Here is a 13827-nt window from a genome sequence, read left to right as displayed (position 1 = left end):
CCGCTGCCGGGTCGGGGGGCTGCGAGCCCCGGGTCACCGTCCTGAGCTCCACGGGCGCAGCGCCATGCGCAGGAAAATACGACACGACTTTTACACAAGGCAAAGAGAGGAAGCAGGTATTCTCAATAAAAGCAGTAGCCCTAATTTTATGGTCACATTTAGGCCGGAATGGGTGACAGCACGCGAGCTCGGGGGTGGGCTCGGAGGCAGAGACAGACACATGCATCTGCTGGGGCGCGGGGCTGGCTTCAGGCGGGCCTCTGCGGGGCGTCGGGGCCGGTTTCGGGGTAGGCGTCCTTGGCGGGGGAAAGCTTGCTTTCAAATTCGATTCCCAGGAATCTTTTCAAGTTAGTCCTCATCATCTTGGTGACCACAAACGCATCGATGCAACACACGATTACCGCTGTGAGACACAGGGACTGTCAGATACAAGACCATATGAGAGAAGGAAAGACGGGGTTATTTTGCAGGTCGGTAGCAACCCCTTGAACCTATCCCTATCCAGGGTGGGCGCTGCGGGCGGCCTCCTGTCCTCTCTGACTCTTCACTACTTTCTTGGCGCCTGCCCAGTTGCCTGCTGCAGGCCCACTCTGCCTTTCCCAGAAAAAGGGATTTTGGAAATGGGGGATTTTGTTGTCAGTAGTAGCCTCGCTTGACGTCTGAGGCACCAGGAAAGGACTAGGGAAGGGCAGTGGCCCTAGGTGGCTGCAGGTAGGGGTAGGTCCTGAAAAGGCCTCTCCGTGGAAAGACTTTTGGGCTATGTTTGCAAAGGGCAGGAAGGAATTCCTAAGGGGAGGAGGAGAACCCAGGCACTGGACTAGGGTCTCTAAGGAATCTGGTGTGCCCAGGACCTCTGGAGCCAGCTGAGAAGTGGGCAGAGTTGAGGTGGGCAGAGGTGCAGGAACTGGGACTCTATCAAAGAGGTCAGGTTGTGAGACTCAGAAAACCTACTTTCAGTGGCCATGAGGTGAATGGAAAGTGAACCAGGCTGGAGGCCGGAAGACCAGTGAGGGGTGTGGTGGGATGCTGCCCTCCAGGCAAGAAATGGAGAACTGGGGGTGGGAACTCCTGGCAGTAGAAGGAGTGATTGTGGAGTCAGCGGATGGGGACCAGGGGCCCATGGCACGGATATTCCCCTGTGCACTCCAGGACTCTTGACAGCCTTGAATGCTTCTCTTTACGGTCACTTAATTCCTGGCTGCTTAATGAGTTTTCCTAGGTGTCTTGCCCCAGCGAATCTGTGAGCTTACCCAAAGGGGAAGGGGCTCTATCCCCAGCACTGAGCTCATGTCTGGCACGATCCAATGGGATTGATAGATATTTATTGATTATGAAATGAATTCAAATAAACTCCTTTTTCTGCATTAATTTATGTTCTCATTGTTTAACTTCTTAAACCAAAGCCCTACCTCCCCTGCTGACCCCCTGAATCTTCCAAGCATTTGATCTGCCATTTCTTTTGAGTCCCAGTTTGTCCCAGTCTTGTGACCCCGAGCAAAGTATTTAACCTCAGTTCCTATATCTGTACAAATGAGAGTTGTAAAGATTAAATCAGAGTGTGCCTCGCCTGGTGCAGGGCATATACTGGGCACTTCAATGTGTGGCAGCTTCCTTCCTTCCTTCCTTCCTTCCTTCCTTCCTTCCTCCCTCCCTCCCTCCCTCCCTCTTCCTTCCTTCCTGAATAGGCTGGATTATTCACTTTAGCCAGTACACTATTCCCCCCTTACAATCTCTCTTATCTGTCTTTAAAATACAACTCTCTAGTCCAGAAAATCAAAGTCCTATTTATAGACAAAAAGATCTTGCTTAACATTTCAAAAATAGTGTCTACAGTTCTCAAAAGGGGTTTAACAGACTCTTGTTTTTGTACCTATTTGGAGAATGCATGTTAGAATTAAGATTTTCATGAGCTCAGAGTTTGTGCAACTTCATATCACCTGAAGAAGTCAGTGCAAGAAGGGGAGTGGGTGGTAGTGGGGATTTTGCTTGGTTAATGATATAATGGGGTCTGCCAATTTCCCTTTTCAAAGTCTTGGAATACTGATTTTTTTTTTTTTTTTGAGACAGGGTCTCACTCTGTTGCCTAGGCTGGAGTGCAGTGGCACGATCTTGGCTCACTGCAAGCTCCGCCTCCCAGGTTTACACCATTCTCCAGCCTCAGCCTCCCAAGTAGCTGGGACTACAGGTGCCCGCCACCATGCCTGGCTAATTTTTTGTAATTTTTAGTAGAGACAGGGTTTCACCATGTTAGCCAGGATGGTCTTGATCTCCTGACCTTGTGATCTGCCCACCTCAGCCTCCCAAAGTGCTGGGATTACAGGCGTGAGCCACCGTGCCTGGCCAGAATACTGATCTTAAATGGAGTCATGAAGGCCTCTACTTACCCCTCCGACATAGAATAAATGCCTTCTTTTCTTTTCTTGCATGGCCAAGATGGCAACTACTGAAAGGAACACAGCTGTAATGATACTGTTGGTAAGATCCTGTAATAAAGAATTGAAATTTATCAAGTTTACACAAAAATATAATTTCATAAATATTAAAACTGGTCAATTACACATCTAAGAATAGATGCCTTTTAAAAACTTTCCATTTGATTAAGATGAGGAGGCACCCTCAGAGGCATAATGCTTACATCGTCCAGAGACATGAGTTTATGTGATTTTAAGATCCTAGCTATGACTTTGTCTGTAGGAACAGGTTTATTTTCATTAAAGAATACCATTAGAAAAAAAGCTGACAAGTTTTTCCATAAAGCGAATAGGAAAGTGAGCATGAAAAAACCTAGTGGTCAAGAGGCCTAGCCCAAATTGGCCCTCCATAAATGTGATTTTTTTGGAAAGTCTTGTTTTTTTAATGTAAATTCTGCATTCTATTCCATAACTCATTTAATATAAAAATAAAATTTTAGATGAGCATTTTAATTATTGATTTACTTCTCCCAAATCTGCAGGTAAAGCCAGTGCTCTGGAAATTAGGCCACATTTATTCTGTGAGTTCACGTGTCCCAAGAGCATATGAACTCATCTGAGGAGCAGGCCTGATATTCTGGAGTGAATGTTTTCTGCTGTTTCCTGAAAGATGGCCAGAATTGGGTGTGCCCCGACATCTGCAGGCTCGTTGTGCTCCTTCTGCGTTTCAACTGGATTTCTGTCGAGTTGTTTTTTTTTTGAGATGGAGTTTCGCTCGTCGCCCAGGCTGGAGTGCAATGGTGCGATCTTGGCTCATTGCAACCTCCGCCTCCCAGGTTCAAGCAAATCTCTGCCTCGGCCTCCTGAGTAGGTGGGATTACAGGTGCCTGCCACCATGCCTAGCTAATTTTTGTATTTTTTAGTAGAGATAGGGCTTCTCCATATTGGCCAGGATGGTCATGAACTCCTGACCTCAGGTGATCCGCCTGCCTCGGCCTCCCAAAGTGCTGGAATCATAGGCGTGGGCCATGGTGCCTGGCCAGTCCTGAGTTCTTTAACTGCTAGCCCAACCGGCTTCTTTGGGTGCTGAAATAAAGAGTAAGGCTGAGTGGGTGGCAGTGCCCTCCTGGGTGAGCAGTGGCTGAGCTTTCTTAGCAAAACAATAATGGAAGAACGAGAACGCAGTGTGTCAGTGGCAGCAGTGTATGGCTAGAGGCAAAAGCCTGAAGAACATAACCACAATATTGGCCAGACACCTAATCTGAATAGCTTAAGTCTTTGAGTCTTGATGGTCTGCCTTGGTAATGTCATCTTTTTGGTGCACTAGTCCAAACACAGCAAGGAGCACTGCCATCCAGCGTATGTTATCATGGAATCACAATAGCTCCAATGGAGCTCTTTGATGTGCCAAGCATTTCCCAGTCCATCATTTGACCTCATTTAACCCTCACAAAGCAGTCTCCAAAGTCAGAATTGTCATCATCCCATTTACAAAGGACATGGTGGAGGCTTGGAGTTTTTCAGCTGCCTAGGATTGAATAACGGGTGGAATCAGAACTCATCTCACTATTGCCTCCCATCAGTGACACCCAAATAAGGAGGAAATGAGCTATTCTCCTAGTCTGGAAGTGCAGCGTCCAATCCCACTTTGGCATTTTCTGTGGAATGGGTCTGGAGGGTCAAAATGATACAGCACCAATCAGCTAAGTATTTTTGTTGATGAACTCTTTTGGCCTGCCAATTCCTAGATGGGGCATATTTTATCACCAGTCTGCCAACTTGCTAATTTGTAATATGGGGATAATGACTGCGGTTCATTGGGTCTGAGGATTAAATGGCATAATGAATCTGAAAGCATCTGATAACATGCCTGGCATCTAGTAGCTGGTGGGAGTGCATCAAAATGTAAGTTCATATCTACCCTCAAAATGTTAACAGATAGTAAACTCTCTGCAAACTCTAGGTGTTCTTCCTGTTGGGGTTGGCGAGGAGCCCTATTGTGGAATGTGACTTGCCTCTTGGAAAGGCACTAATGCCTACTGTTTTGGTGCCTGGTAGTTAACACTGGAACAGGGGTATGTAGCAGGGCTGGTGGAGGTTGGAAGTAAGTCCCAGCGGGGTTCTGCAGGCTAAGCGAGAGGTCTGCCCATAGTGGGCAGGCCTGACTGAGGCAGGTACAGTGGTTTGCAGGTTTGCAGGAAGCTTACACCTGAGGATTGTATAAACCAAGGTAGTCAAAGATGTGAACAAGGACTCTTACAACTGAGAAACAGAGTGTAAACTTCAAAAGTCAAATATTCTTTTTTTAAAAATTGCTCTCTGTTGGCCAAAATATCTATATAACCAGAGCTCAGTTTCTCTGACCACTAACCAGCTGTGGTCTTAGATTACAACAATTTGAACAAAAGCACATCAATAATGATAATACTAAACCAACCACAGACCAGGCCCAGCCAGTCTTTAACTTCCTGTCATAATTTTATCTCCTTGTGGGACTATGGACATTATAGTTTACTGTGGTCCTTACTTACAAAGAAGTGCTCTCCTGAACTGTCCACTGGAGCTAAGGTTCGCCTTGCATCTAACATTTCTATTATAGCTAGCTCACATTTATTGAGCACTTACTGTGCCAATGTGTTAATATGTGATCTCATTTGATTCTCACAACAAACTCTCATTATCCCCAGTTTACAGATGGGTAAGCAACCTGCCCAGGGTTGTTCAGCCAGTAAGTGGCTATGACCTTGGGCAGTCTGATTTGAGTGCCCATGGGTCTTCTTTTGCTAACCTCCTCCCTTTTGCCTCAGACACAGACCCTCTTATTTGCCTCATCTGGGCAGAGACAGATATCCCTGATGGCTGTGTTAAAATTGCAGCTGAGCTTGGCCGTGTGTGGGAGGACTTCTACTTCCCTCATAAATATCATCCTTACTTGTTATATTTTTCTTTCCCCTTTAAATACCTTATTGGGTCAGGTAGCCTTCTCTGACTAAAATGAGAAATGTGTTTTTTCTTGATAATTATTCCATAAAGCTTCCAAACTATTCTCTGAGAATTTTAAGTGGGAAAGAGAAAGATGCCTTAATGATGAGTGCTTATTAAAAAAAAAAAACAAACAAAAAACACTGAATATTAGGAAAAAAGTTAAACAGGCCAGGAACGGTGGCTCAAGCTTGTAATCCCAGCACTTTGGGAGGCTGAGGTGGGTGAATCACCTGAGGTCAGGAGTTTGAGACCAGCCTGGCCAACATGGTGAAATCCTGTCTCTACCAAAAATACAAAAATTAGCTAGGCACAGTGGCACGTGCCTATAATCCCAGCTACTCAGGAGGCTGAGGCAGGAGAATCGCTTGAACCTTGGAGGTGGAGCTTGCAGTGAGCCAAGATCGTGCCATCGCATTCCAGCCTGGGCAACACAGTAAGACTCCATCTCAAAAAAAAAAAAAAAGAAAAGAAAAAAAAAGAAAAACATTAAACATGAATTGTTTCACAAAATGTAGTATTTGTAATAGGAATTTACAAACAATGAATATTATCTGGTATTCAACTAATTGCAACTTTCATTGGTTTCATTTTTTGTTTTGTTTTAGTTTAAAATGTTTATTATATTCTTTTTAAAAAATTGCTTTCTGTTGGCAAAAACATCTGCTTCACCAGAACTCAGTTTCTCTGACCATGCCGGATTATATTCTTTATGATGTAGAAGTGTTTAAAATATGAGCTATTTAGAAGACAATAAATTGAATTCATAATTTCTTAGGTATCTTGGTACCTGACACTAGGCTAGAGTGGGTAGAGTTGGTAAACCTAAAAATGAAGAATATGTGTGGGGTGAGGAAAATTGCACTTTTCCTAGCTTTGATGCAGACTCATGCTGGTAAAAATGGGTTTAAATTATTTACTGATTTAATTCCACTCTCAAGTCTGCAGGTAAAACCAGTGCTGTGGACTCTCAAGTCTGCAGGTAAAACCAGTGCTGTGGAAGCTGACACGTTTATTCTGTGAGTTCACATGAATCAAGAACACCAAGAGCCCATCTGAGGAGACCTCATAGGCCCTAACATAGGTTAGGGGTTGAGAGCGGGACCTGTGCCTTCCCCATGGTGTCAGGGTCCCTGGCACACCCTTCACAGCTGCAACTCAGAGACTGAGTATGGGTCCATCCTCTGTCTAGAGTAGGGGCCTTGACAAAATATGGCCCCAGAGCCCACAGATCTCAGCAGGTCACCTGTATCTGCAGTCAGTTCTCTTTGGGGCTTCCCTGCTGAGTCCAAGCCCTGATGTATCACACTCTTGTCTCCCTGGTGGAGACTTTTACCCTCACCCCTTTGTCAAACAATAATTGGAATAGGGAAATAAGGAACTCTATCCTTTTATGAGCCTTTAAGTTAGAAATCCCCACTTAAAGTCAGTACTCCTTACCCTAATGCCATACCTCCTGGGAGCCAAGCCTTCTCGCCTGGAGGGAAGGGCTGAAAGAAGTGGTAGCTGCATGCTGGGCACTCTCAGCTGTGGGCAAGTCTCTGAAGCTGTGCAGAGCTCGACTCAAAACAGTTCTAGTATGAAATTGACTGTGTGTTCTATGGCTTCCCACACTGACCTTATCATAAGGTCCCAAGTGACTCCTGAGGCTTGATTCTAAGCCTGCCCTACCTTCTGAAGTGCCAAGTCATCACCTCCTAGCACCAATAGCCTTACGAACCAGCACATTTCCTGCTGTGCCAAGGCCTCACAGTGTAGCTACTTGCCCCTCTGAAAAATTGTGTAGGTACACATCCTTCATCTCACAGAATCAGAAAGCGGATTTGAAAGGAAAGGACTGGATAGGAGAAGAGAACGCAATTTGGGTCCTGTTTTGATGAGTCTTTTTCAAAAACTCCCAAGTTAATTAGATCACTTACCATCTGACCAACTGTGTGGTTGCTCACTCTGTGTCCTATGTATCCTGATAGTGTGGGCTGAACATCAGAATAACTGGGCAACCATCTTGGTAACACAGTTTCCCCACCATGAAGCTCCTGGGAGCTCACAAGGCATATCCTGTGCTGTGCCAGGTCTGGCCTATGTTCTCGAGGGCAGTAGCAGGAAAAGACAGGGGCTCCGAATCACCTCTGGGCTCCCATAGTCATCCCCAAAAAGAGGATACTGTCACTTAAGACAGACACAGCAAGGGAGGCTGGCTTTACTGGAGTTGACCAAAGGCCTGTAACCCTACAAGAGCTGGGTTGAACTTTCTGTGACCACTGTGAGAACAGGTTCTCTCATAGGACACTCACGGTTCATGCTCAGGAGATCCTAGTTCTTACCTCTGTATGGGATACTTCTTGGGCATTACCGCTGGACCCTACAGCAAAATATGACATGTCCTGGCCCTCTCCAGCTTTATGTGTGGACCCAGCCTGCGTGAGTCCATTTCTCAGAGGGCTCTGGTCCTCCTGACCATAGCTGATGGTGCTGTGGAGCTATCAGTCACCCACCCCCAAGGGCCTGTGTACACCCACCAGGATAACCAATTCACCTTTGGTGCTGTATTTTAAGAAAATCATGAGGAAACAAGATACAGAGAAAAAATGTAGAGAATCTGAGGATGACATAGAGTCATAGTTTCACTGAGTTTCTTACCTTAATGGAGAATGGAGATAGAAAACCATCACAAGATAATAGTTTGTAAAGTCTGGAGACAGTCTGGGCTTTAGAGTCAGATATACCTGGGTGCATATCTGAGTTTCTGGCACCTATACATGGCCACGGACAATTGAATGTCTTTAATACAATTTTCTCATCTGTTAAATCGGGGGTGAGGGATGACCATAACCTCACTAGGTTGTTGTGAGGATTAAATAAGGTAACATGAAAAAGTGTCTGGCACATAGTATATGCTCAAAAATGGTTACTTTACCTTCCCTTCTTGAAAATTTCCATGGACAGAGATTTGAGTTTCCCCTGAGAAACCTCTCCATAACTAAAAGAGTCTTCCACATGTTCAATCAAAGTTGCTCATATTTGCTTTGTCTGCTTCCTGTACTCGGCATTCTGTGGGACAGAGAGAGCTCAGCAGCCTTTGCAGAAAATCTCTCAGAGATTTGAAGACCATATTTGAGTTTTAGCTCAAAAGGAACATTCTGACTTTAAGGTTAGAAAAATGTTCTATAAGGAAGTGGAATGTGGAAGAGGCCTAAGCTCTGAATTAGGATTGTTCACAGCGCAAGATAGAATGGCAAACGCCACCCAGCTATCTGATGGGTCTGATGGGTCTGATGGGTCTGATGGGTCTGATAGGTCTGATGGGTCTGATGGGTCTGATGGGTCTGATGGGTGGCTGTTCTTTTTGGACATTAGAATGTTTACTTTGTGTCACATACTATGTTACTGGCTTTGCACACATTTAAATATTTCAGGAACCCTATGAGGTAGTTATTATCACACTTTTCCTTCTCCGTATTTCTTAAATGGGGAAACTGAGGCTGAAGGTTACATGGCTAGTAAGGTGGCAGGGCCAGAATCCGGGCCCATGGCTGTCTCTGGACAAAACCATACTACCTCTCTAGTCTGAGACCTGAGGGATTAGCTTTAGCAATTGTTCAAAAGAATGTGAAAGTCTGGGAAAAGCTATTAAAGAAGGCTCTGTAATGTCTTTTTCTGGATAGTCCGGCACCTCTTTGTGATAGGGACCCTAACACACACACACACACAGGTTGACTGTACAATCTTTAAGGGTATGCATAGCAATTTTCTACAATGCCATCATATCAACTTTTGCTTTTGGGGAGAATGTTTATAATCAGAGTGCTCTCTGCAAAGTAGAAGCATGCACTGTTTCACAAGCAATGGGTGAGAAATGTGCTTACCTACTTTATGTACTAAGTAAATTTTTTTTTTTTGGACAAGCTGAAAAGTACCACGTGTCTAGTGCCGTAATGAGGGGTTTTACACTCAGGGCTGGAGCAGGGGTGTGTTGGCTGTCCTGCAGGCACAAGGGTCCAAGGAATCTTTCTGGACCAGGGCAACACCCTAACTGTCACAGCTCAGCTATGTCCTTGTCTAGAGAGAGAGCTCTGTTGTTTTCACTTAAGGAGAGCCCTTACTCTGGGGCTGAGGGCAAAGCTTGGATTTGAAGAATTGTAAAAATGAACACTTACAAGTAAGGGCCAATGTAAATAGGTCAGCAAGTGGTGAAGGGTTAGCATATATATTAGAATAAAAAAAAGGACGATGAAGATTTCCAGAATTGTGATTGTTATAAATGACTCATTGGCTTGGGCGATGATGAAACAAGCTAATGCTCCTATGATAAGACTCTGCAAGAAAAGAAACAGGATTTGTTTTAATGCATGATTTAAAAAAATCTACATTGTCAGAATATAAATATGATTATATTGCAGTACAGTGGCCTATACTGCTTTGCACATACATTTTTAACATTTCTTATATTTTGAAGAAATGAAATACATAAAAATAATAAGAGCACATAGTATAGAGGGATAAAAAAAATCAATTTATTTCTCTTCCCCCAACCCAACCTTAGTCTCTCTCCTTAAAAGTAACCACTATTAGCAGTTTATATTTCATACTAGAAAGAAGTCTGTATATATACTGGTAAAGTACATATACATTGATTTTGGTAGAAACCGTGAGGAAGAGCCTCCGTTTTCTTTCTTTCCAAACAGCTGCTGATTATCTCAACATCATTTATTGGCAAATGCCAGTATTATCCCCACTGATCTGATTTCAGATCAATCCAACCTTTATCGTATACTAAATTCTCAGATATAGTTTGGTCTCTTGAGACTGTTCTCTTCCATTGAATTGCTGCTTCCTTCTCTAGTACTCTAAGTTATAGACAATTCATTCTATACAGAGTTATTGTTTGGCCTAGTCTTCCTCTTATTACTAATTCTCAGACTGTTTATGTCTGCCATGTTTGTGTTGGTCAAGTTCCCCAGACTAAGCCTGTTGGCATTTGAGTTGGGATTTCTAAATGAAATACTCACTTATAATTTGGAAAAATTACAGAATTTAGTTTTTCTCAAGAACAAAGTATGTCTTTCCAGTTATTTTAGTGGTTTTCAAAAAATATCTCTCAGGAGAGTTTTAAAGTTTTCTTCCTGTATGTATATCACATTTCACTTATTTTTAGATATTTGATCATTTTGATTACTGTTGTAAAGAGAAATATTTTCCTTTTTTCTTTTTTTTTTTTTGAGATGGAGTCCTGCTCTGTCGCCAGGCCGCAGTGCAGTGGTGCAATCTCAGCTCACTGCAGCCTCCGCCTCCTAGGTTCAAGCGATTCTCCTGCCTCAGCCTCCCGAGTAGCTGGGATTACAGGCATGTGCCACTACACCCGGCTAATTTTTGTATTTTTAGTAGAGGCAGGGTTTCACCATGTTGGCCAGGATGGTCTCGATCTCCTGACCTCGTGATCTGCCTGCCTCGGCCTCCCAAAGTGCTGGGATTACAGGCGTGAGGCACCGCGCCCGGCCGAAATATTTTCTTATATTTTAAGTGGTTATTTGTCTAGGAAAGCTTTTATTTATTAACACAATAATGAGTCACCTAACTAAATTATCTGGCTCTAAATTGTTTCCAGTTGATTTGGGTTTTTCTAGATATACAATCATATTAGCTGAAAGAAAGGATATATTTTACCTCTTTTTGTTTTTTTTGAGACAGTCTGGCTCTGTCGCCCAGGCTGGAGTGTAGTGGCGTGATCTCAGCTCACTGCAACCTCTGCCTCCTGGGTTCAAACGATTCTCCTACCGCAGCCTCCTGAGTAGCTGGGACTACAGGCATGCTCCACCAAGCCTGGCTAATTTTTGTATTTTTAGTAGAGACGGGGTTTCACCATATTGGCCAGGCTGGTCTTGAATTCCTGACTGAGGTGATCTGCCCATCTTGGCCTCCCAAAGTGCTGGGATTACAGATATGAGCCACTGCGCCTGGCCACCTCTTTTCAAATATTATTTCCCCTTCCTAATTATGACTAGTGGTTTCAGAAAAAATTGACTCATGGTGTAGTAGGCATCATTTTTTCCCTCATTTAATAAATAATACTTCTGATGTTTAAATATGCTGACTCTTTAGTTTGAAATGTTTATTTTTACAATGTCAATGCAATATTTATATAATCCTGTCTTACTGGTCTCCCTTCTTGGCAATCAGGGACAAATGTTGAATTTTGTCACATGTTCTGTGACATAATCTTCTAATTTTTTATAATGTGATAGATATAATCTCATTTTCCCTTTTACTTATAATACAGTTAATTATTTTAATAGAGTCTTAATGTTGAATCATCCTGTTTCTTTCTTGTGGTATTGTATTTTCAAAAAGTACTTATGAATATTATCTGCTAATACATTGATATTTTGTTCTGATGCAAGTGAGATCTCTACTTTGTTTTCTTTTTCTGAACTCCGTCAAGTTTTCCTATCAGTATTATACTGAATGTGTAAAGATAGTTCAGAAGTATTTCTTCTTTCTCTATTCTTTGACAAAGTTATAGTAGTGTCAGAATTATATCCCATGAAGGCTTGAAAGAGTTAACTTGTAAAAGGGTCTGGGCCTGATACATTTTTGAAAGATACTCATTTGGTAAAATTCTCATTTTCTTCTATGTTTATACTGCCCTGTTTAGATTTTTCCTTATTCTGGGATCAGTTTTGGTAATTTATATTCTTCTAGAAAATCAACCATTTCATCCAATTATTCACATCTGTTTTGCAAGGTACTTCTGTAGATCCTTTCAGTTTCACTGATGTTTGTGATTTTTTTCCCCTTCTTGTTTCTAATTTTAAATATACGTCCTTTCTTCCCCCTTTTTTTCTTGGTTGGCCAATGGTTTATCAATTTAATAGGACTTTCAAATGACAGCTCTTGTATTGATTGATTCTATTATTTTTGTTTCCTAACTTATAAATTCCTATTATCTTCATTGCTTCCCTAATTTCCTTTGTGAGAGGAAACCGAACTAACCCAAATGTCCATCAATGATAGACTGGATAAAGAAAATGTGGCGCATATACACCATGGAATACTATGCAGTCATAAAAAAGGATGAGTTCATGTCCTTTGCAGGAACATGGATGAAGCTGGAAACCATCATTCTCAGCAAACTAACGCAAGAACAGAAAACCAAACACTGCATGTTCTCACTCATAGGTGGGAGTTGAACACATGGACACCGGGAGGGGAACATCACACACCAGGGCCTGTAGGGAGTGGGGGTCTAGGGGAGGGATAGCATTAGGAGAAATACCTCATGTAGGTGACGGGTTGATGGGTGCAGCAAACCACCATGGCATCTGTATACCTATGTAACAAAACTGCACATTCTGCACGTGTACCCCAGAACTTAAAGTATAATAAAGAAAAGAAAAAAAAATAGGGGGAAAAAAGAGGCAAGTTTAGTAGGAAAGGTTTAGTGTGTGGGGAGCAAGGGGCGGTGGGGAGGAAAGGTGAAGCAAAACAAAGGTGAGTGGCAAAGTAAATTATGGAAGCTTTCTGGAGCTGGCACCCCCTGGGCATTTCCCCGAGGCCACTGCCGGCCACATCCCCCAGCTAGATCTCACCAGGTCTCTGCTCACCATTCTCAGGATCTTCAATATTCCAGTGGGCGAGAAGGAAAAACGCTTGAGGCTGTCCCTGAATTTGTAAGGGACTTTGGCTCGGCCCTCTGCACGCTCTTTGATCGCCGTCTCATTTAAGAGTTTGGATTCAGTGTGTGCAGAGGGCGTTGGGGGTGGGAGTGTGGGCGTTGGGGGTGGGAGTGTGGGCTCTGGGGGTGGGCGTGTGGTGGCTTTCTTTGAGGGTGCGGTGCCCTCACTGCCTTGGGGACGTGCGGTGGCTGCGGACTTCGCAGTGCGAATTGAGACTGCAGGGTGCTTCCGGGATGCGGTCTTCGCTGAGACGTTGCGCTGTGCCTTGGGTACAGAACTCACTACGCTGCCGCTACTTGGCAGGGCTGTGGCAGTCTCTGGTTGTTTCAGGTTCCCTGAAGGTGCCTCGGGCGACTCAGGTTTGGCGTCTCCAGGATCCATGGTGGGTCCCTAGGGCCTGGCCGTCCGAACCAGGGCCGCAGCAGCGGCTGGCTCTCCCCTGGGAACCAGTGTCGCGTCCCAACGGCTGTTGGCAACCCCTCTGGCGCGAGCACCCGCCTCTCTCGCTGCCCCACTGATAAGCCGAGCCTTTCAGCCACCTCATTACCACAGGGGGTGCAAGGCCACCGTCTAGCCTGAGAACTCAAAATCTCTGTAACCCCACCCCTCGGAGCTGCTGGCCAGCCAGGCAGTAAAGAGAGTCAAAGATCCCTGAGGTGGATCCCGACACATTCTTCCCTGCCACCCAGGCCGGGGAGCCGGAAAACCTGATCCCGCTGCTCCCAGCGCTCCCTTGGAAGTTACAGTAGTGCTCTGAGCCC

General features: G+C 44.2%; 1 protein-coding gene across 2 annotated transcripts; it reads right to left on the bottom strand.

The window, feature by feature from the left end:
• Positions 1-119: 119 nt before the first annotated feature.
• CMTM1 (CKLF like MARVEL transmembrane domain containing 1) lies at positions 120-13823 on the bottom strand. 2 transcript variants are annotated; one of them, XM_033218685.1, is made up of 4 exons: positions 12980-13823; positions 9551-9709; positions 2385-2483; positions 120-419 (listed from the first exon to the last, which is right to left on the bottom strand). In XM_033218685.1, exons 1-4 carry the CDS (start codon positions 13445-13447, stop codon positions 249-251), a joined length of 897 nt encoding a protein of 298 aa, XP_033074576.1. In that variant the 5' UTR covers positions 13448-13823; the 3' UTR covers positions 120-248. The 2 variants fall into 2 exon arrangements, with proteins under 2 accessions (XP_033074576.1, XP_033074577.1); XM_033218686.1 differs by having other exon boundaries at positions 12995-13823.
• Positions 13824-13827: the final 4 nt, after the last annotated feature.

The sequence above is a fragment of the Trachypithecus francoisi genome, unplaced genomic scaffold (assembly GCF_009764315.1).
Source record: "Trachypithecus francoisi isolate TF-2019V2 unplaced genomic scaffold, Tfra_2.0 Lachesis_group10, whole genome shotgun sequence".
Classification (NCBI taxonomy): Eukaryota; Metazoa; Chordata; class Mammalia; order Primates; family Cercopithecidae; genus Trachypithecus; species Trachypithecus francoisi.
Note: the sequence above shows the minus strand (reverse complement) of the source record. Positions and strands in the feature narration are given on the sequence as shown.

Bases quoted from the DNA above. Each gene is read 5' to 3' on its own strand.
- CMTM1 (XM_033218685.1), bottom strand. From the start codon at position 13,447: ATGGATCCTGGAGACGCCAAACCTGAGTCGCCCGAGGCACCTTCAGGG. The intron at 9,710-12,979 runs GTGAGATCTAGC...CTTTTCTTGCAG, and splicing joins GAATGGTGAGCAGAGACCTG to AGTCTTATCATAGGAGCATT. The intron at 2,484-9,550 runs GTAAGTGTTCAT...TCTTTATTACAG, and splicing joins ATTTACATTGGCCCTTACTT to GATCTTACCAACAGTATCAT.